Here is a 24,031-nt window from a genome sequence, read left to right as displayed (position 1 = left end):
TTTATTTTCTTCCTTATGTTCAAATGCTAGGTTTCAGTTCATATCTGTTGCAATGGAAAATTTTGCCCAGTTAATCCAGCTCACAAACATCTTTTCTTTCAATTTCTAAGAAATTATTTTCCTTATTTTTATGTCCATGCTTGGCTGAACTAATTTTTCTTATCCTCTAAGAAGCATTTTTAGACTTTTCTAGTTAAAATTCATTTTTTTATATCTCTTATTAATACTATGTCTTTTCCACCCTTTCAAAAATATGAGTCCTTGTTAACCAACATTTTTCATTGATGGTCTTTCCTTTACCTTTCAGAGTATATTGTATAGAACTTTCCACATAATTGGTAGTCATTAATGTTTGTATTGCATTTGAGTTGGAATGTCATGTGCATTTAGAGTTAAAAAAATCTTAGATTGCTTAATCTAACCTTTAGTTTGTTCTGAGAGCATCTGACAGACTGATCCTGTTTGGACTGATCTCAGTAGTTTTTACTACTCCTGACCAAGTTCTGTTCTTTGAGAACATCACAGACTAGTTCTTTTTTTTTTTTTTTAAGTGATATCCTTTAAATATTTGAGTAATACTGATACCTTAACATTAACTGTGTGACACATTCTTTGCTAGGCATTTTTTTTTTTAACTTAAAGAGTGAAGGTTTTTGTTAAGCATTATAAGTTTCATTTAGTAGCTTTCAAATATACTACAGTCCATCTACAGTTAGTCAAATTCAACAGCAATTCTTTTTTTTTACTGAAGTATCATTGATGTACAATCTTAAATTGTTTTCAAATATATAACAGAGTTGTTTAGTAGTTACACATATTACTAAATCCTCACCCCCACTAGTGCAGTTACTATCTGTCAACATAGGAAGATGTCACAGATCATTGGCTATATTCTCCTTGCTCTACTGCTATCCCTGTGATCAACTTATATTGTGATTGAGAATTATTGTGCCCCTTTATCCCCCTAACCTCCCCACCCACCCGAACCCCTCCCTCATGGTAACCACCAGTCATTTCTCAGTGTCTGAGTCTACTGCTGTTTTGTTCATTTTGTTTCACAGTTCATTTTTGCAGGATCTATGAAGGAGAACAAGACTCCCTTCAATAAACAGTAAGAAACCTGCTTAGCTCTTACAGGTAGCTAATACATTGTACCACTAATAGTTGATGAAGAGCGTCCAGAAAGTTATATTAAAATGCTTATGAATAAATATGAATAAATGATTTTGATTTGATTTCAAAATACATTTAATGTGAAAATACAAAAACATGAAAATGACACAAATATAGTTTTAACAAAAATCTGAATGGAAAAGTTCTTAAGAACAAGTGATTTGTTTCCTCTGGCAGAAGGGAGGAAGTAACCTAAAGCCCCCCATATCCTCCTTCCCTCCCCAGATTTTACTCATAAGGTATGAAACAGAACAGTACTGTATACAACAATGAGCCCACCAGGGTATTTTGTTTTGGGGTAGTTTTTTGATTACCAGTTCAATTTCATTGCTGGTAATTGGTCTGTTCAGATTTTGTTTCTTCCTGGATCATTCTTGGAAGTTTGTATTTTTCTAGAAAGCTGTCCATTTCTTCTAGGTTATCCAATTTGTTAGCATATAAGGTTTCATAGTATTCTCTAATAATTCTTTGTTTTTCGGTGGTGTCTGTAGTGATTTTTCCTTTCTCATTTCTGATTCTGTTTATGTGTGAATATTCTCCTTTTTTTCTTGGTAAGTCTGGCTAGGGTGTTATCTATTTTGCTTATTTTCTCAAAGAACCAGCTCTTGGTTCTTTGAGATTAATTCTTTCTATTGTCTTATTCTTCTCAATTTTATTTATTTCTTCTCTGATCTTTATTGTGTCCCTCCTTCTACTGACTTTGGGCCTCATTTATTCTTCTTTTTCCAGTTTCAGTAATTGTGTATTTAGACTGTTCATTTGGGATTGTTCTTCCTTCTTTAAATAGGCCTGGATTGCTATCTGCTTTCCTCTTAGAACTGCCTTTGCAGCGTCCCACAGAAGTTGGGGTGTTGAGTGGTTGTTTTCATTTGTCTCCATATATTGCCTGTTCTCTGTTTTAATTTGGTCATTGATCCATTGATTAGTTAGGAGCATGTTGTTAAGCCTCCACATGTTTGTGAGCCTTTTTGTTTTCTTTGTACAATTTATTTCTAGTTTCATATCTTTGTGATCTGAGAAGTTGGTTGGTACAATTTCAGTCTTTTCGAATTTGCTGAGACTCCTTTTGTGGCCTAGTATATGATCTGTTCTTGAAAATGTTCCATGCACATTTGAGAAGAATGTGTACCATGTTGCTTTTGGGTGGAGTGTTCTGTAGATGTCTGTTAGGTCCATCTGTTCTAGTGTGTTGTTCAGTGCCTCTTGTCTCCTTACTTATTTTTTGTCTGGTTGATCTGTCCTTTGGAGTGAATGGTGTGTTGAAGTCTCCTAAAATGAACGCATTGCTTTCTGTTTCCTCCTTTAATTCTGTTAGTATTTGTTGTACATATTTGTATGCTCCTATGTTGGGTGCTTAGATATTTATAATGATTACATCCTCTTGTTGGACTGACCCCTTTATCATTATATAACGTCCTTCTTTCTCTCTTGTTACTTTCTCTGTTTTGAAGTCTATTTTATCTGATACAAGTATTGCCACTCCTGCTTTTTTCTCCCTATTTGCATGAAATATCTTTTTCCATCCCTTCACTTTCAGTCTGTGTATGTCTTTGGGTTTGAAATGAGTCTCTTGTAGGCAGTATATAGATGGGTCTTGCATTTTTATCCATTCTGTAACTCTATGTCTTTTGATTGGTGCCTTCAGTCCATTTACATTTAGGGTGATTATCAATAGATAAGTACTTACTGCCATTGCAAGCTTTGGATTCATGGTTACTAAAGGTTCAAGGGCAGCTTCTTTACTATCTAACAGTCTAACTCACTTATTATGCTATTATAAACAATCTGAAGATCTTTTTTTTTCTCTCTTTTTCTTTCTCCTCCAGTCTTTATATGTTAGGTGTCATATTCTGTACTCTTTGTCTATCCCTTGACTGACTCTGTGAGTAGCTGATTTAATTTTGCATTTGGTTAGTGTTTAACTGGTCTGCTTCCTTTGCTGTGGTTTTATTTTTTCTGGTGAAAGTTATTTAGCCTTAGGAGCACTTCCGTCTAGAGCAGTTCCTTTAAAATATACTGTAGAGATGTTTTGTGGGATGTAAATTCCCTCAACTTTTGCTTATCTGGAAATTGTTTAATCCCTCCTTCAAATTTAAATGATTATCTTGCCAGGTAGAGTATTCTTGGTTCAAGGCCCTCCTGTTTCATTGCATTAAATATATCATGGCACTCCCTTCTGGCCTGTAAGGTTTCTGCTGAGAAGTCTGATGGTAGCCTGATGGGTTTTCCTTTGTATGTGATCTTATTTCTCTTTCTGGCTGCTTTTAATACTCTGTCCTTGTCCTTGATCTTTGCCATTTAGATTATTATATGTCTTGGTGTTGTCTTCCTTGGGTCCCTTGTGTTAGGAGATCTGTACACTTCCATGTCCTGAGAGACTATTTCCTCCCCAAGATTGTGGAAGTTTTAGCAGCTATTTCTTGAAAGATATTTTCTGTCCCTTTTTCTCTCTCTTCTTCTTCTGGTACCCCTATAATGCGAATATTGTTCCATTTGGATTGGTCACACATTTCTCTTAATATTCTTTCATTCCTAGAGATCCTTTTTTCTCTCTGCCTCAGCTTCTTTGTATTCCTGTTCTTTAATTTCTACTCCATTTACCGTCTCCTCTACTCCATCTAACCTACTTTTACATCCTCTGTTGTTTGTTTCATTCCAACTACTGTATTTTTTAAGGTGTCTATCTCACTCCTGATTTCATCCCTTAGCTCTTAAATATTTTTCTGTAGCTCCATTAGCATGCTTGTGACTTCTGTTCTAAATTCTTTTTCAGGAAGATTGGTGGTTTAAGTCTCACTGGGCCCTCTTTCTGGTTTTTGAGTGATTTTGGATTGAACAAGGCTCTTCTGTCTTTTCATAATCCTGTTGGAAAGTGAGAAATATTAGGTTTGTGTAGGCAGCGCCCTCTACTGCCCAGAAGCTCTGCTCTTTGGAGCTGCCCAGTAGCTGGACTGATGGCCATGGTTGCAGGCACGTGGCGCCAGTGTCTGGCGGAAGGGCAAAGCCCTTTCCTGCTTCCCAGCCACAGTGCCTGCCTCCTCTATCAGGTCTGGACAGCCGCGCGCAGGGAGAAGCCTTTGCATTAAGCCGTGTAGTTGCTGTAGGTGGGGCTGGTCTGGAGCAATGGTGGGGACAGAGGGTTTCCGAATAGGTGCTGGTGGGGAGGAAGAAGCTGTAGGCTGCTTATAGTCCTGAGGGACCTTGGGGCTGTGTTGCCAGCCAGGGTGATGGAGTGCCTGAATGTCCTGAATGTTCCCAACCTGATGGGCTGAGTGTGCCAGGATGATTTTGTCCTCCTGTTCCTTCCTTCTCCTGTAAACTCTTGCCCCTTTAGCAGCCCTCTCACTATTGGGAAGGCTTTCAAAGAGCCCGCCTTTCTTTTGTCCCAGGGCACCTGGTTGTGGAACCTTTTTTCAGTCTCAGTCTCTGACTTTGGTTTTTACCTCCTCTAATCTCCAGAGTCCTATGCAATGTGGGTTTGTGCTCCCGGAGTAGATTTCTGTGGCTGGGTGTTTAGCATTCCTGGGCTTCTGCTCCCTCCCTGCTGTGATTCTCTCCCTCCCGCTGGTGAGCTGGGGTGGGGGAGTGTGTGAATCCCCCTGGGTCACAGCTTTTTTACTTTACCCTTTTCCATGAGATGTTCTCTTCTCCCAAATGTAGAATGGCTGGTGCAATCAGAGTTCTGGTCACTCTTTTAGGAGTAGTTGTATTTGCTGTATTTTCATAATATATGTGGTTTTGGGAGGAGATTTCTGCCTCACTTCTCACACCACCATCTTTTTTTTGCCCTCCTAGTCATTAGTTCTTGTAGGAAGGTTAGATGTCTTACTACTTTCACAGCAGCGGGTTCTGTCATAGCTGTTAGTTCACAAAGTTCTAATTCTCTGTGTATTTATCTTCTCTCAACAGACTGAACTACTGAAGGCCAGAGATTATGGCCTGTGTTTATATTCCCTTCAATCAGCCTCAGGCTTGGGTCATGATAGGCCTCATCAAAAGCATGCTAAAAGAATAAATGTGATTGGATGTAAGTGTTATTCCCAATCATATATATTTCTGAGGCACATTATTTGTTTATTTGTTGATTTTAAGAGGGTAGCAGTTGTACCCTAATCCCCCTCTGAGGTTGGAAATGATTGAGAGAAACATAAAAAGCAGTCTGTTACAAATCAGAATGTCAGCTTTATTACTAGTAGTAAGGCTGGCTTGGAGAATGTGCCTTGACTTTTTTCTGTCATCAGGCTTCCTATTTACTTTCCCCCCAAAATCTGGACTTTCTAATGATGTGTCTAAGGAACACTCCAGGTTGGCACAGCAAACACATCCAGCCTTTTGTAAGGAAGACACAGTGACTCAAACTTCTTGGTCACCCCGTGGTGGCACAAAGACACAGGCTTCCAGACACCTATCTACTTAATAATATAGAAGCAGAAAGAGGAACTTGGAGAATGCAAATCTGAAAGAGAAACCCTTGAAGAACTGTTTTGTTCATTCAACAAATAAATACTGTGCTCTAACTATGTGTTGGGCATTGTGTCAGTGCTGAGGATATGTGGAGCTTTTGTTTTAAGACAGGCTCAGTTCCTTCATCTAGACTCATCAGTAAAATAAGTCACTCTTCCTCTTTTAAAACAAAAGTCTTCTCTAGGAGAGGTAAGGACAGGAGAATAGAGTAATTTCTCCTATAGTTCTTTCTCCAGCTGTTGCATGTGCAGTAAATCCTGAGGCCTGTAATTTTTAAGGACACAGTGGAATGAAATACAGAGAAGCATACCAGTGCAGTGTTTTAGGAAAAGTGAAAATTTCAAATTCTGGTGATGTTTTAGGAAAAATGTGCAGTCTGATTATGATAATTTGTTTTCCTTTATTCTTCTGGCAGTACTTGACTTAGGATTTTGAAGGCCATTTAGTATCTCACCTTGACTTATTTCCAGTGTGAGTTTGCCAAGTATTCATTTGTATAAGTTGCATATAAAAATCTTGTCCTCAGGGAGGATGGTGGCAGCATTTCAAAGTAATGGGGAAGTTCTAGAGGTCTCAGCCACAAACACCAGTCGTGCTGGCGGTGATAGGTCTTAATTATGTCATTGTCTTCTGTGAAGTTGTTGTTTCTGAATGCCTTGGCATTTATCATGTCTGTCACTCATTTTGTCTTTGTCTTATATGTGGTACTTTATATGAATCATTTATTATAATGTATGAGATGATCGTAAGGTGCAACCTGTATTGTAACTTTTTATCCATTGCATAACTTAGATAAGGACAATGCCCCAATTACCTAAAGCATACCAAAAGAAAAAGCCATATATTTAGTTCTTCAAATCATTGTACAAGGGAAGAGATTCTCTAGAATATTGGTTCTCAAACTTGGATATGCATCAGGGTTATAGTAGGAAGTAGGAGTGAATCCCTAGATATTGACCCAGAAGGTCCTGAGTTGGGCTAGGAATTATTCAATTTAAAAAATACCCTGGGATATTTTTCATCAAATGGTTCATAAAGCACCTAAGAAAAGCATTGTACTATGGAAACATAAGTTCATATGGGTAGTAAATCTTATGAGGTAACATTATAAGGAGCATAAACACAGTGACAAAGTAGAAGACTTGTGAGTGATTTTGTTAGGGAGGTTGAATTATTCCCTGGAGATGTGTTAGTGTTAAAAATATGGTGGGTATTTCCTAATAAGGGGTTAATATACAAAATATGTAAGTAACTCATAACTCCACACCAGTGCATTATTTGATATATTAAGGTTATAATTATATGCCAGAAAAATGAAAGCTAGGTAAGTTTTGCTTTACATTGTTTTTTTTTTACCAGTCTTCTATATATTTTTTTCTTACCTTTATCTTTTCTGGCTGTATTGTTGCTGCTTTTCTTCATTTTGTAACTAAATATGAAATTTTGATAACCTTTAGAAGTGTCCCAATCCTTAGTCTAAGAGAATAAGTAGGATAATCGGAGGTTCTAGATTACCAGGGTTGGCCAAGATTTATACCATTGGTCTTGGCATGATTATTTATAGCACCTCAGTCACTCTAAAGATGTACTCTCAGCACTCCTGGACTGTGGAACCATCTGAATCAGTGATTTGCAAATTGAATTCTTGCATTCACTTGTCCATAGGGGTCCTTCAGGGGCTATACAAATCCATCTTTGGTTGTTAATGGCTCTTTTTATATATTGATTTCTAGACTCCCAAGTTTTGGCATCCTTTAACAAATAGCACTAGTAGTATCTTTACTTTTAATGAATATTTTTGTTTTTTTATGTGGAATTTCTAATTTATTTTAATCTTACTTTTCCACTATAGAAGGTCTTGGATGTCTCAAGACATTTTTGCACTTTCAAAATGGTTTCTAAATGGGTGAGAATTCCTGGGCTATTAGCTTATGTCTAGGCATTAATATAGCAAACAGTTTTCGAAAGACATAAAAAACAATATTCCATGGTTTTCCATGAACATTTATTTATGTTAAGGATTCTTCAGAAGAAATTCTAAAAGGGAAAGTTGCAAGTTCAGTTTCTTTTGTCCTCTTCCAAGTTAAAGGAAATTGATGTATATTGACAGCAGATTTTAAATTTGAAGAACACCTTTTCTACTTAAAATAAGATATTCCTATACTTTTTGCGTAGCTTTGTTATATATTTTTTTGAGAAGTGGAAAATAAGGTTTTGTAAAAGCTCCAAAGATTGATTTGTTGAAATATACTCCAGAGACAGAAACTGCCAGAACACTTAATGACTTTGCCAACTATGTCCCTAGCTGTATGTTAAATCTCCTTTTGAAGATTAGGGGATTTTTTTTTTTTTTTAAGTTTTAAGTAGTACTCTTAAAACACATTACTGCTTAGTATTTTTCTCTGTTACATTATAAATTCGACATAGTCTTATTTGCCTTTTGTCCTTCCTGTTTTTCTCCCTCTTAATCATGACCCTTAAATTTATCTTTGACCACTACATAATTCTCCCCTCCTCTGAAAACTTATTATTTGTGCAAAGTAATTATCAAAAGTCAGTACCAAAGTTTGGATTCAAGAGGAAAGTTGTTGCTTACATAATTTTTTTTAGAACAGTCACATATGGAGAAATGTGATTCTTTCTGTAATTCTTAATGGTACTACTGACATTATTGTGGAGAACATTTAGTCACTATTTTATATATTAAATAAGTGAGGGAATTACATATTATTTCTGTTTTCAGTTCTGTCTTATCTAATTACTTACCTCCAGAGATTGGGACACAGGAGTGCTGTCCTTCCCTTCTAAGACTGCACCCTGAACACGCTTCAAGGTCTGGCACCCAGGGTCCTGGAATATAGACTTAGCAATAGGGATGAATCACATGTGATGTCACATGACAGTGGGAACAGATGTGTGAGTACTTTTCTTTCCTGGTTGCAGCTCTGGTTTCTGTGTCATCCATTGGATCATTCTTGTTTGTTTTGCAAACTAAGCTGACAGATGAAATGAATAGATAATTGTATTTTCTGATTTTAATATTACTGGTAATTTTTTTCCATATGACAGTACCACAAGGTTTACAAATGCAATCCTTCAGGATCATATTTTCTAAAAGGCAGGATTATTTTGTATTTTAGTACCCTTGTCCTCGGGTAACTACTGAGTAATATTTAATTTTTTCAGTTAAAGTAAAGTCAGGTCTAGGTATGAATCTATTAATTGACTATTTGTAAGTAGGAGAAAGTCTGATACATATTTTTTTCTTTAAAAATTGTGATAGTGGGGGGGAAGACATGTTGAGTATAGAGCAATCATTACTAGTTGACTCAGAAAAAAACTTTTCTTTCCTACAGACAGTATCTCAGTGTGGTTTTGAAAAGTGCACCAGATTTTTGTCTGTGCTATGCCTATAGTAAAGCCAGTATTGCAATGCAGTGGGAGACCATCTTTTAAAACAGGAACGGAGCTTTGATTCCATTGGTTGCCTTTGTTGCCCTTCCCTTTTTCCATAAGGTTTATGTGCCTTGGACTAAAGAGTGAGTAGTGAAATTGAGAATGAAATGAGAGAAGGTATGGAATTACAAGTGGAAAGAATCATGTAATCAAATACTCCTCTAATAGATTAAAATCCTTTTAAAAGGAAAGCTTTCCTGAAGATAAGACTATTTTGTCCTTGGTTCTTTGATCACATTATCTAATTAGTCATCAAACCCTCTTGATGCTTCCTTTGTGCCTCTTCCTACCCTCCGTTCCTTTTTAAGCTCTGGGTCATTAGAAAATGCATTTTACTCTTTCCATGTGTCATCCTCCATAGTTACACTTTCATTATTCCGTCTGACTATAATTGTCCCTCACTGTCCCCTGTTATCCTTATAGTTAAGTCTACGTATCCTTCAGAGGAGTCTTCAGCTCAGGTCCTGTGTCCTTCATAAAGCCTCTCTGGTCACTGAGCTGGAAGTGCTTTCACTCTTCTCTCCACTACTGTGGCCTTTAGATGGGTGGTCTGTTTGACACTGGATATCCCGTGTCCTCAAATGTTGTCCAAATCTTGTTTTAAAATTCAATTTTTAAACCTTAAAGTAGATAGTTCTGTAGTTCTTAACACAGTGCCCTGTATACATATTGAAGTACAGGACTACACCCAGTAATAACACCAGATTATGGGCTTTATATGTAGCATATATGTGTGTATGCTTTATATGAAGCATATATTCATGTTTATATAGTAAATGTTAACTTGGAAGGGGTATGTGTGAGTGGGACTGTAGTATTACTAAATCTTTTTAATTGTGTGAAGTGAACATCTTGTTCTGACACTAGCTGAATGAGTAATTTGACTTTTAATTTTAACCTTGAAGGGAATATATGTGATGCAGACAGTTTTAAAGGGTTTTGGACACCACAGAGCTATAGGTCCCAAAGTGATGAATAGAAAAACAGTCCTTTTCACCTTGATTACTGATGGCCTCCACTAGGCCTAAAAGTAAAACATTATTGTTAAGAGTGATTCAGTCAGCATTGTCAGCTGTTTGGTTGGAGAAATCCTATTGTTTTGGCATTTATTTAGTATTTTGTGGTGGATGTTGTATATTCTTTATAATTATTTTGCTTCTTACAATACATATCAGAGCAATAATTAAATTCATTTTATCAGTGAACTTTGTGTCTTCATTCATTTAGTAAAATAACATTTTTGTAAATGTCTACCATATGCCAGACATACACAGTAATAAACTACTTGGGCTTTATGTTGGAGGGACTCATGTTCTGGTGGTAAAGACAGATGTATATATAAATAAATACAATAAATTTTTCCAGGTGCTATGATAGAAATATACAATGGATGCATAAAGAACTAAATTGCAGTAACATAGCCATTCCCATTTAAAGTATAAAATTTAGTGAACTCTAAATATGCCAGTGAATTCTCAGTAAAGTACATGTAAGAACTGAGAAATATAATTGCTCTGTATAAAGTATACATACTTTTATTTTCTGGTTTTACAGACCATAAAACAAACACAATTTAAAGTCATAATCCATCGTAGGATCTAAGCATTCTTCCACTCTAGTGACAATGTTAATGGTAACCTAACCATTTTTGTTTTAGAGGATAGCTTCTTCCCAAGGACCCAGTACCATGATGGTGTTTAATAATAGAGACATTAATAATTTAATAATGGAGATGTTAATATTTCCAGTTCGATTTAACTTACCATTGGGTAATATAGTTAGTTGAAATAAAAGTATAAACCGTTTATTTTAAGAGGTCTTTATTAGTTATCCAATAAACTAATAGGAAAATTGCAGAGTGGCATAGGAAAGCACATGTCATCACAAACTCTAAGTACTCACTGGTGGACCAATCATTTAGGATATTGGTCTCATTAAATAGAATTCTCCCAGCACCTTTTTGTGTCCATGTTCCTGATCCATACTCGTGTCAGTTCAGCTGTCAAGTTTCTGTACAGCTACTCAAGTCCTTCTATTAATGCCTCTGTGGGTCAGGACAGGTTGGAAATAAATTCTAACACCTCATCATTGAAAAAAAGGATGCTAGAGGTTGATATATCTAACACCCCGCTGAGGGGAGGACTCAGGGACATTGGTGAATCCACAGGAGAATGATGTTAGGAGAGCTAAGGAGAAGAAATTGTCTTGGTGTGTCTTTAAAGAAGAAACAGTTAAATTAAGAGTGTGCAAAGTTTCTCAAAAAATATATATTGCATATTTCTGAGTGGCTTCTACATTGTGGGCACTGCTTATGTTGTATTAATTTAGAACTTATAACTCTGAGAGGAAGGTAGAAAGATAGTGCTCAGAGACCCTGATTGACAGATTGCCCCATGAGCCTGTCTGTACACTAACGTGCAGCCTGATATTTTTTAAGTCAATTTCTCTCTTTCTAACTATGCCCACGTTCCATTTTCCCATACTTTAAGTGATCCCACTTGAGACTTCTGTTTTTCCTAGCATATCATAAGCAAGGTTCTGAAATGTATATGCTACAGGAGGAGAGCAGCAGATTATCTTCTTATGTGCTAGAATTAAATTTAAAGAAGACTTCATATTGTTCGGATTTAGTGGCTTGAGTCTTCTGTGTTATGTTTAGCCTGTTTTTCCTTTGGAGAAGAAAAATTTGGGTGGAAGAGTTGTAACAAATAGGATGGTTGAGGCTCAGGTGCAGAGTTTGTTGGAAAGGATCAGAAGCTAGAATGAGGAGAATTTAAAGGAATGCTTTAAGGAATAAGGGTACAAGTAGGTTTATTTTTCTATTTAAACTGTATGAAAATCTGCTTTTATTAAACGAGCAATACAGTACTTTATTTAGTGTCTTGTTTAAGTGGTTTGGCCTTGCCAGCAGAATTTGATAGGGAAGTTCTTGATCGCTTTATGTTTGATGTCAACAGCAAGTTAGGTAAGTTACAGTACATTAGCACCCTCTGCTAATTAATTACAAGTAAAATGAACTAGGCACTCGCTGAACAGTAGTTGAAGGGATCTAGAAGCAGGAAGATCAACTAGAAAACAGTCTCTTACAACATGAAAGACTACGTTCAGGTACCCGCTGCTGAACTTGAAAAGCCTTATGAATTGGCTTCTACAAGGGAATCACCCACATTTCTGTGCCTGAGTAGGTCCCGTGATTTCATTTTACTTGTTCTTGTGATGTTTGTAAGTAGAGTTATCTTATTTTAAATAGTTGATAGTTACTTCATGTAATTACTGTTGTCACAGTCATTTTAACCTTACATTATCTTCAGTATGTTATCATTTTATAGGAGTCTGAATAAGTTGAAATTTTTTAATCTGACTTCATATATCTTCTCTGTGGTTGGTAGTTTTTCATTTATAGTAAGTGGTTAAGAAGGTGTTTTTTTCGGGGCCTTCTGGAGAAACTCATTGTCATTTATTTCCCTACATAGCAGTGCATTCCTCTTCTGTTAGGCAGACTCAATCCTGCCGTCAGGTTTGTTGGTCATGGTTTGTGGGAAGCTAAAATGTTGAAAGTAATTTGAAATTGTCTGGTACCTGACTTTAGTGTGGCAACTACCCTTGAACCCTTGAGAGCCTTCAAATCAATCTGGCTTAGAATCTCAGCTCCTCACTCGATACCAGCTGTGTGATATTGGACAAATTGGCCTCCCTTAGCCTATTTCCTCATTTACCAAATGGAGATGATGATAGCCACCTCAAATAGTGCTGTAAGAGCAAGTGAGTAATGTAAAAGTGCTTAGTGTACATGCCGCACACACAGTACCAATATTGTTATTGCAAACTTGTCATGAATCATACACAAATTTTGTTGTCATTTTTAGATGATTACACAGAAGTGTTCACACTGTTGGGAATACTGTCTCAAGGACCCTCAGACACCTTCTGCTCACATCACTTATAATACTGCTCTCATTGCATTACTAGTAATAGCTACCCATTATTGAATGCTTACTGTATATTACGCCTTTACGAAGAACTTCACTACACTTTAATTTTCCTGATAAATATGAAGAAGATACTGTTACACCTATTTAATTGATGAGGAAACAGGTGTAGTAAGACAAGGTAATGGGCTGTCCTCGCTGTACAGTGAGAGACTTTGGGTTCATCCTACATCTGCCCAACCCCAAAGCCCATGCCCTTTAACCCTGTTTGCCTGGTAGTATTTTGCCTTGTTACCCATATCTCCAACAGGAGACCTCAGCTTTGTGAAAGTAGGAACTGGATATTATGTGTATTACAAGTTCACATTTTTTTGGAAGCCTCTGTAAAAGCAATGTATAATATTAGAAAGTGTCAATATAAGTGAAACTTGGTAGCTAATTAAGAGTCCTTTCTTACTGAAAATAATGTAATTTAACATTGTGACAGGAAACTTGAAACATTGAGACTTGGTTTTCAGTCCCATTGCTAGTCTCCACCATGATAACAATCTGAATTCACTCTTTTGGCCTTGCTTTAATGTTAGCAAAGTATTCATTCTAATCTTCTTACCAGGTTGCGAGCTTTGTTCATTTGCTTGAAAGGTTAAATGTAGTATGCACAGTGCTTCATGATTACTACAGATATGCAAATCTTAACTCTGTCTTGTTTTTATCATTAATAGCTCCACTCTACTGCCAATCTGGACTCGGTCTTACTTGTTTTAGCCTGTGCTGGGCATTCAGTTGGTATTTGATATATGATTTCATGAATGAATGATGGATACTTCACGAACAAAATGAAATCTGGAGAAGTCTCTTGCATAATGTAACTCAGTAAGATAGGCAGAACTCTGCTTAGGTCTGAGTTCTCTTAACTTGTAGTTCAAGTCCTCTCATACTGTATTTTGATTTCTGTGTACATGCAAATGCCCAATGACACAGAGACACACATACTCCAGTTCCATAAATCAAGGGAATAATTTTATAATGTCTCAGGACTAACGTTCTTGTTACTCGTTTGCAGGTCAAGAAAACTAATCCCTCCCACTTGCATGGTTCTTTCCAGATAGCTGATGTGCTTTATCCCTTAGTGAACGAACTGGAATGAACCCAGGTCTTCTGGTTCCAAATCCATTGCTTTTTCTGAGATAACAACTCAGCATTTTTGAAATTCCTGGACTTTCCTCTTCCGTAGATCCTTAGTGAAGCCTCATGTAGATACATGTATTAGCTGTTTTCACCAGCTGCACTAGGACGTACTGTCATTTTAAGACCATGTGGCTGGAGCTGAGTAGATCGGGCCAGGCATAGGGAGTGTGGGGCTAGGGATGCAGAGAATAGTAGGTAAGATCAGAAAGGAAGTAAAGGGGGTGTGGATTATGTGTTCACTTTATAGGATGAATTTGGTAGGTTGTGGGTGTACATGCACACACATGCTCCAAAACAGTTCGGTTTGGAACTTTGGAATAATTTATCAGTATATGCATTTTTACTCCATGTCTTTGGGGAGAGGAGAAGAAATATAACTTTTTCATTTCTTATTTGGTAATTGAATTTGCATGCCTTTTCTATTTGTGGCAGTTTGAACTTTTCCCCTTCACTTTAAGTAATCCATTAATATTCAGAAACTTGAATTTCTGCATTAGTTTACAGTATGAGTAACCTCTGTGCTGTGTGATTTTGCTCTGTTTTGAACAGGAATGTGCTGCTGCTGTTCTGCTTTGCGACCTCGCTACAAACGCCTGGTGGACAACATATTCCCTGAAGATCCAAAAGTAATGTGATCTACATCTACTGATCCTTCTCTTTGCTGACCCATCCTTCCCCCCTGCTGATCTCCCTAAGGTTTCCCTAATTTCATTTTTCTACTTTTACCCCTAGATCTCATTATGTGCACTACTATTTTTATACTTGTTTTTTTATACTTTAAAATTACCCATGCTTGCTTGTCTAATTTGCATATCCTTTCAGAGATTAGGCATAAATTTGGAATGATGGGCAGATGATGTCCTTTTTTGTGTATTTTCCTGTATTTAAGTAATATAAAAAATTTATAAATTAGGGCTAGATTATTTATATGAAATGCTAAGAAACTACTGTGAACGTAGATGTGGTCTTCTGCTCTCACCAAGCCCATGGGCAAATAAGTGGGCAGTAACCCTATTGTGTGAGAGAATGCTGTGGTAGAGAAATGGGGCACACAGGCATGATGGGAGCAGGGTGGCATGATAGCTGGTGTGGGCTTGGGGAAGGCAAGACCCAAGGAAAGTGGAATCTGAGGTAAAATCCAAAGAATAAGTAGAGTTGGCCACACAGTTTTTAAAAGAGAATTGAGAGGTCAAGGAAGAATATTTCAGGAAAGAGTTTGTTCTCTTTTGACTTAAATGCTTTAAAATGTTAATTGATAAAACTTACTTTATTATGGAAGGTTACTGGTTTTAGAACAACTGTGTTTGAATGATTTTGACACTTAAATTTTCTACGACACCTTTAGACTGGTGTTAATAGATATGAACAAGAAAATGTTACATGTGTTTGATTTCTAGAATTTGCTTTATTTTAAAATGTAGCCAACTATAGAAACCTTTTGGTTATCGTAACATTATATATCTCATGGTATATGAGATTATATCTCATTTTTAATCAATCTAACAAACATTCGGCTGTTTAGAGGAGGGTAATCAATTAAATATTTGGCTACTAGATAATCTTGATAATTCATGGGATATAAAAAACCCTGATACGGTACCTGCCTTAAAGGAGTTTTCCATCCATTGACTGACATAAAGCAAAAGCATACTAAGTATTAAAGCAAAATGCATAAATACCAGTAAGTCAAATGTTAGGTAAAATGGGTGATTATGCTTTTGCCTTTAAAACAGGGAGGTATCACTGTGGGTTGGCAGTCTCTAGGAAGCATTCTCAGCGGAAATAAGATTTGCTGAGCTTCTAAGTAAGTACACCATCTGGAGGCATAGAGATCAGTCTCTTCATTGCAAGTGGGGGGCCAGCAAGAGAAAAGGCTTGAGAAGGCAAGGGATACGTTGGAGACCGGTGACCTTCCAAAGGAGATTTGCATAGCCTAACTGCAGAGTGTAGTGGGTGATAGTCCTGTTGGCCACAATTTCTGATTTGACATTTCAGATGAGTCATTAGACTTAATACTCAAAGCATTCCCCTGAGGAGTCTGGGGCACATGGTTACTAAAGATGAGGTAGAGGCCAGATTATGGAGGAATGTGAATGACAGATAAGGCACCTGACTTTTTCCACCCAAACTTGTAGGCAGTGAGGGAGCTTTGAACACCTTTGATCATGGGAGTGACAACAGGTGAATTGGAGAATGGTTACATGAAGAATGTTTATTTTTGCCAATTATTTAGGTAAGCTTTATTTAAGTGGCAATCTGTAAAATAAGGCCAAAACAAGAAGAGATTTACATATATATGGCAATCGTAATCCAATTGATCATATTTCTTACTTTTAATTTATTAAACAGAAACAAAGTCTTGTGGTATACTCAAAATGAATCAGATAGTAGGTACCCAGAGGGCTGAGGTCTATGTGTCATGATCTCTGCCTTCAAATAGCAATCTAGTGAGGGGGACAAATAACTAAACCATTTCTTATAATTACTAGCCATGTGGTCTCGGATAAGTCCCTCAGTTTCTTACCAGGAATGGAAATTATAAGTAGCACCTATTTCATAAGGTTCTCAGAGGATTAAATGAGTTAATACAATTCTTTGGTCATGTTGCTTTCCTAGTGTCTATCACATTGCCCAGCACATGTTTACGCTTGATTAATATTTATTTAATGAGTGAAAAAGTAGTATGGTAATATAATAATGATAAGTGCTGTGAGCTAAAAGAACACAAAGAAGGAACATCTCACCCAAACGCGTGAGGGGTTTTGGAGGGGCACAGTGAAGGTTTTTCGGAGGACACTGACCTACTGAAGGATGAGTAGGGGTTACCCAGGTGAGCGGGAGAAGCGTCCCCAGGCAGAGGTGAGCTGAGTGAAAGGAGTTGTGCACAGTGGAGTCAAGCTGTATGAGTTCATTGGTGCTTGTTTATCATGACAAATGGCAGAGCAGTGGTTGCCAGGAGAGGGAAGGATGGACAACAAAGGACATGAGGAATCTTTTACAAATGATGGAAATGTTCTATATTTTGTTTGTTAGTGATAGTTTCACAGAAATAAACAACTATCACATCTCAGTGATACACTTGAGCGGTTTATTGTACCTAAAATCTCAATAAAACTAGAAGGGATTAAAAAAAAAGTGGTTGAGACACAATCATATTTAAATGGTGATGTGGAGGAACCAGTACAGAGGGAAAGGTCAAAGAAACAGGAATGAGAAAGGCCGGCTGCCAGAGCCAAATTCTGGGCCCTGTGAGGAGGGCAGCCAGAGCATAGGCAAACCGATTCCTGTAAGACAGGAAAATACGGCTCTTTCACTTTGCCTTGGGCAGAGTTTCTTAATTTAGGTTGACATTTTGATCCAGGTAACTCTTTGCAGTTGGTGCAGTCCTGTTTATTGGCCTCCCAGGCCTCTATCCCTAGATGCTACTACATCTGCTCCTCCAGCTGTGACAACCCCAAATATCTCCAGACATTGCCCTGGGGCATGAAGTCACCCCTCATTGAGAACCACTGGTCTAGAGGGTACTGAGAAAGCAGGGGTTTTTTTTGCCAAAAACCAGTATATTGGTTTTTGCCAATATATTCGTATCAGATGGTTTCCAGCCATCTGAGGAGGAAGAGAAGAACTCATTTGATGTCAGAGAAGGAAGAGATGTGGCTAAGTAGCAAATTTGAGGAAAATGGAATAGGTGCAAAATATGGGGGGTTAACTCCATTAGGGAGATGGAAAAAAGCCGGAGAACATTGAGGAGCCAGTTGAAGTTGAAAACACAAACTTACAAAGCTTTTACTTGTAGATTCACCATTTTACATAATTTTTCTATCTCCCCATCTCTTCCAGCAATCCTAAGCAGCATTTTGTTACTTGAACTGTATATGACCAAGAAACAGGATGATAATCGATGTGTGGTTTTATGAGGGTGGGAAGAATCATTAGGCTGATTGCATGTCAGCTTTTAGAAGCCGAGATGTATGGTAATTTGATGATCCCATTCAGGGACCTGTTGTTGCATTGGCTAAGCATAGATTCATATAGTTCTTAATTCTTTCTCATTTATTAATTATAGCAAAACTTTATAATGATACTAGCAAGTTCTGAATCACTAAAAGACAGTATTTTCACTGGTGTGTGTGTAAATGAGTAAAGTAGGCTTAATATAGCATTAAAATTTTTTTAAATTGAAAGAAATTTTCTTTGAAATCTTTTCACTAAAATACATCCCATTTCCTACTTATTGCATTTAATTGAGCTACTTTCTCTATTAGGAAGGTATTATTGCTTATGAAGGTATATTTAAATGCTTTGCCTAATGGGACTTTGTAAATTTTTTTGAAAATCCTGTGTATCCAGAGTGGTAAATGTTAGCACTGAGGAGACTAAGTCCAGAGAAGTTCAGCACAAATAGATTAATCACCAATCCAAAAAGGGGAAATGCGAAGCAAACAACACTTAGAAATATAAAAATAAATATGAAAATATAAGTTACCTATTTATCTTGTTGCTATTCTTATTTTTAGGATGGCCTTGTTAAAGCAGATATGGAGAAATTGACATTTTATGCAGTATCTGCTCCAGAGAAACTGGATCGAATTGGTTCTTACTTGGCAGAAAGGTTGAGCAGGGATGTTGTCAGACATCGTTCTGGGTAAGAAAACTAATTGCTGCTAATACTGTATCTTTGGATAATTCCTAGGCTAAATCATCCTATAAGTTATTTTGTCATCTTGTCAGGCACAGATGTATACAGGATAAAACACTGTAATATTATACAAGGAAATGTGTAATACCATATAGATACTTGCAGCTTTCACTACTTTACTGAATCAGATTTTAAGAATAGACTCATGTTCATTAACGGAGTTGCTTTTAGCTTAAGCATCCTTTCATTTTTGAGACTTCTCTAGCATAAATGGGGAAGTAGTATAAATTGACTCCCATAGTCAATTAGAAACAGACAGATCCTGTTAACCAACTGATTTTGTGTGTGTGTGTGTTTTATTTATTTTGTTTATTAAGGTATCATTGATATACACTCTTATGAAGGTTTCACATGAAAAACATTGTGGTTACTACATTCACCCATATTATCAAGTCCCCCCGATATCACATTGAAGTCACTGTCCATCAGTGTAGTAAGATGCCACAGAGTCACTACTTGTCTTCTCTGTGCTACACTGTCTTCCCCTTGACCCACCCCATACCATGTTTAGTAATCATAATACCCCTCAATCCCCTTCTCCCTCCCTTCCCCCCTTCCCCAACCCTCCCCTTTGGTAACCACTAGTCCTTTCTTGGAGTCTGTGAGTCTGCTGCTGTTTTGCTCCTTCAGTTTTGGTTCGTTGTAACCAACTGATTTTTAACACTGCTTTAATTTTACCTATCAGAAATAATAAAAGAACTATGTTAGGCTTGGATATTAAGGCTTAGAAGGTATAAGCATGCTATTTGGAACTGTGTCAGCTATACGCTCTACCTGTAAATGAAGTTCTACCATTTTAACCATTCTCTCCACTTGAACAATTAGTAACTTGGCTAATTTGGATCATACTTTGCCATATTGTCATTTTGTGATCCTAGCTTATAGTACTCCATTCTCCAAGTGACAGTTTGGCTTTCTCTACTTCTACATTGTTACCCCTTATAACATTTTAGTGAGTCTTGATGCAGGGAGTTTTATAGTTGATAAAGCAATATTAAAGTCTGAATTTTATTTTTAATATAAGCTTTAAAATCTGATGAATTACAAGGTAAAATTTATGAGACATTTCCTAGTGATACTCTATTGTTGATAATGTTTTATATAGTCATATTTACAAATACAGAGAGATTATGGTGGAAATTTAGGTACATTCCTTATAATAACTATTTTGGGTCAGATACAAATAAATATGTTAAAAGTCTAGAGAATGTCCTGTTTACAAAGAAAAATATATACAAAGGTAGTGTTAAAGAAGCTCTGAAAGAATTTTTGGTAAGAAGGAGAAAATGGAGCAATACAGCATAGTTTTGTACACTTGAACATGAGGGTTATTTTATAGTCTAAAATCATTAATGCTTGTGAGAATTAAGAATTCACTTAGAAGCAACTAAGTTTTCCTTTCTGTGTTCTGTGCAATTAAATAAACTTACTAAAATTATTCCAATGGAAAGCACTTAGGAGAATTCAGAGAGCTAAAAATGCTTTGACATTATTTTTCTCTTACATTAGGTATGTTTTAATAGCTATGGAGGCATTGGACCAACTTCTTATGGCTTGCCATTCTCAAAGCATCAAGCCATTTGTAGAAAGCTTTCTTCATATGGTAGCAAAACTGCTGGAATCAGGGGAACCAAAGCTTCAAGTTCTTGGAACAAATTCTGTGAGTAAAACTCTTTGAACTAATTTTAGGGTTAATTAGCATATCTAGAATTAATCTCTTAGATTATCTTTACCTGATAAAGACAAATGCTCTGGTCTGTACATTTGGTCGACCCAGATATAGATGGTTAGAACACTTGGCTTCTGGCTTTTTCTGTTGCTTCTTGTGAAGTCTGTGATTATTAACCAATCAAGGAGCAACAGAGTATCAACTGGCCCTAAAAGTCAGGGTTTATTTCCCCATGACTTTTTACACTGTATCTGCACTATAGCCGCTTGCCACATTCATTTTCTTCTCTCCCAGACCATACTTTGTTAAACATTTGTGGGGGCTGGGAAGGCATGTATGAAAGGGAAAATAAGATACATAACTTTCTTTCCTTGTCTCTACTTTCATTGTATAACCTTCAGTCTGTCAGTTCCAACTTCATCTCTGAGGCTTTCTGGCATTCAACCAATCTGTATGTTCCCATCCATTTTTATCAACTACAGAATTGTATGTCACCAGCTATTGTTTATGGTTATTTTAAGGTATAGGGAGAAGTATTTGTGGTGACAGATACCATGGATTTCAGAGCCCAACTGCCCCCATTTATATTATGTCTGCACTTCTTTCTAGCTTTGTGTCTTGGGCCTGTTACTTAACCTCTTCCTGCTAAGGCTTGTCATTGTGAAATGAGGATAATAATAGTACCAGTCTAAGGATTGTTCTGTGATATGAGTTAATATATATGAAGCTCATAGAAGAGTGCATGGCACTATTATTATTATTGGTAGTAGTAGAATGATAAAAAAATAAATAAAAGCAGATGTGTAAATAAAACCCTCACTAAAAACCTATAGGATGATTTTGTCCATTTGTTTTAAAGGGGAAACACTGGGTATTTCCAAATGCAATTAGGTGGTGTGATAGGCCCAGTTTCGGGCACCATAGCTACTTAGGCTTCCCCTGTTTCCTTTACAATTAGATGAGGAAAGCTTGGGGGGAATGGTTTACTAGCTGGGTAGGCGAGGGGAAGTTTTAGTGTATATCCCTAGAAATTTCTCTACTTGGATCCAGCAGTGCCATTAGTTTTCTTTTAAAGAGTCTTGGGCAGAAGACTGTCCACTTACCTACTTTGATTTGAGTGAATTGTATTAAGTGAAATGCTGTATAATCTTGACCAACATTATTTATCTAGTATTCTGTGGAAGTCTAATTTTAATTTCTTAATGAAGCTAAGTTGTCAAACACTGAATATTGAACATTGGAAAAAAGTTGTCAAACATGACTGGTACTGATTTAATACTTTTGTGTTTATTAATGGTTTTTCTACATCTTATTTTAATTTTATTGACATTTGCCTCTTTGTGCTGGTGCTGACCCGATATGATAGTACATGATTTATTTAGCTTCTTCTTTGTTTTAGAAATTGTACTAAGTACTTTTTATTTTTACCCCCTTTTTTTGTGAAGTATTTCAAATACAGAAAAGCAAAGAGAATAGTATAGCATATCTGTATGTACACTGGCTCAGGAAAGAAAAATGTTTAGTAACTAATATATCAATAAATGGAAATTTATAATAATTATTGTAAATAATGCATAGTGGTAATATATGTCAACACTACGCAACACTGCTTCAGTTTTTTTTTTAAATACAGGCTATGGTAGATACTTCATATAAATTATATCATTTCATTCTTATACAAACCCTTCAAGCTTAGAATATTGTTCCCATTTTAGAGATGAGAAATTGAATCTAAATAACTTGTCCAAAACACAGTGAATTAATAATGTATATAACACGGATTCATCCTAGGTCCTTCTTACTTCACGGTTAGTGTTCTTTGCAATATAAATACACTGTCATTGTTGTGGATTAAAATCTAAGGAAAGGTGTTTTTTTCTTCCCCGTGTGTTCAGTTGATCCTTATTGCTAATCTTAAAGTTTTCTTTAAATATCATTAGTAGTTGTGGTAGCGATCAGTCATTGAAGCCATTCATTGCACTGAAGCAGGGATTCTTCCCTGGGGGCAATTCTCCCCCTGCCTACCCTCCCTGAATGTTTGCCAAGGTCTGGAGGCATTTTTGATCTTCCCAGTGGGGCAGGCAGAGTGCCAGTGGTATCTGGGATGCTAGGGATTTTGCTAAATATCTGTGTGTAATAAAAGGACAGTCTCCAAAACAAAGAATTTATTGGGTCAAAAATTTTAATAGTGCTTCGTGTGAGAAACTGTACACCTAAAGGATTGCATCGCTGTTGTCTTTTATTATGCCATAACATATCTAAGTGAAAAAATGTAGAAGTCAGTTTTCACTGAGTATTTATTGTACGCAAAAGGCATGTGCTACTTTTGTCTCTCATTTGAACTCTTCAACAACCTGCAACTTAAATACTCCATTTCACAGGTCACATATTTTGTTAGTAAACCCAGGATCCAAATCCAGATCCGTATAACAGTTCATAATCTCTGCCAGGAAGAGAGACTGTTCTGTTTCATTTTTCTCTCCTCCTACCTATGTCAATAAGTTTGTAATGATAATAACTTCCATTTTATTGGCTTATTTTAGCATACAGGCTTAGATTTCTTAGCTTCTAGCATGACAAGACTTAGAAGAACTTTTCCATCAAATTGAGAAGGAAGAGGTGCTTGTGCATTCCCCTGGAGCATAGCCCCCGCTTTTATCCTGTTCTTTGTGCTCACAGGCAATAGAAGTTGTTTCTGTTAATGGTCTGCTTCTCTAAGTGATCACTCTGACTGTACTCTTACTTGTGGTTCTCAATAAATGAAAAGAGAATAAAGTTTCTCCTTTTGAAAATTTTCCAGAACCTTTAACATTTTAATGGCCAGTTTTTTTTATTTCTGATTAACCTCCTTTTAATTTTAAAAGTAATGTGTTTATTATAGCAAAGTTGGAATATGTAAGAAAACATAAAAGGGTAAACAAGATACCTAGAATTCCAATATTCAGAAGTGGTCCTTTAGTATTTTTATTTTTTTATACATATTAGAAAATGGGGAATACTGTATGTAGGCTTTTGTGTGCTTTTTTCATTTATATTTTCTGAGTATTTCCTGCTGTAATTTAAGGTTTGTCTTTATGAAAAGTATAAATATTTCGTTGAATGTCTTCTGAAACTATTCATATAACCAGTGTGTAGTATGGGAATCTTGAAAGTTCAAGTCAAACCCCTGGATTGTAATGCCAGTTTTATCTTTTACTAACTGTCACTTGGGCAAATGATTTAATCTTTGAATCTCAGTTTCCCTATCTTTAAAGTGGAGATAATGGCAAATTCTTCACAAGGTTTTTGTAATGATTTAGTAAAGTGAAAATACATAGCACAGTGTACGGTGTGGAACAGGTAATGAATGTCAACCAGGTGTAGTGTTTTTGGCCCCTTTCTAGAAAATACAAATCATATAAAATTATCATTTAAAACAGATGAGCTAGATCTGGCTGAAATAACTTTAAATGT

The 24,031-nt window shown here is 36.5% G+C and overlaps 1 protein-coding gene across 6 annotated transcripts in view; it reads left to right on the top strand.

Annotated features, from left to right (window-relative positions):
- The window catches only part of EFR3A (EFR3 homolog A), a 99,978-nt gene that overhangs the window by 25,885 nt on the left and 50,062 nt on the right, over positions 1-24,031 (top strand). For 2 of the 6 annotated variants that reach the window (XM_036890518.2, XM_057497735.1), the window contains exons 2-4: positions 14,760-14,836; positions 18,728-18,855; positions 20,419-20,569. In XM_036890518.2, the coding sequence (XP_036746413.1) occupies positions 14,760-14,836; positions 18,728-18,855; positions 20,419-20,569 (356 nt within the window). Of the gene's footprint in view, positions 1-5,082; positions 5,201-14,759; positions 14,907-18,727; positions 18,856-20,418; positions 20,570-24,031 lie in introns of all 6 variants that reach the window. The other 4 variants (XM_036890516.2, XM_036890514.2, XM_036890515.2 and 1 more) reach the window with 4 other exon arrangements.

The sequence above is a fragment of the Manis pentadactyla genome, chromosome 3 (assembly GCF_030020395.1).
Source record: "Manis pentadactyla isolate mManPen7 chromosome 3, mManPen7.hap1, whole genome shotgun sequence".
In the NCBI taxonomy this organism is placed as follows: Eukaryota; Metazoa; Chordata; class Mammalia; order Pholidota; family Manidae; genus Manis; species Manis pentadactyla.
The sequence above is the reverse complement of the archived record's forward strand: the minus strand, read 5'-3'. Positions and strand labels throughout refer to the sequence as shown.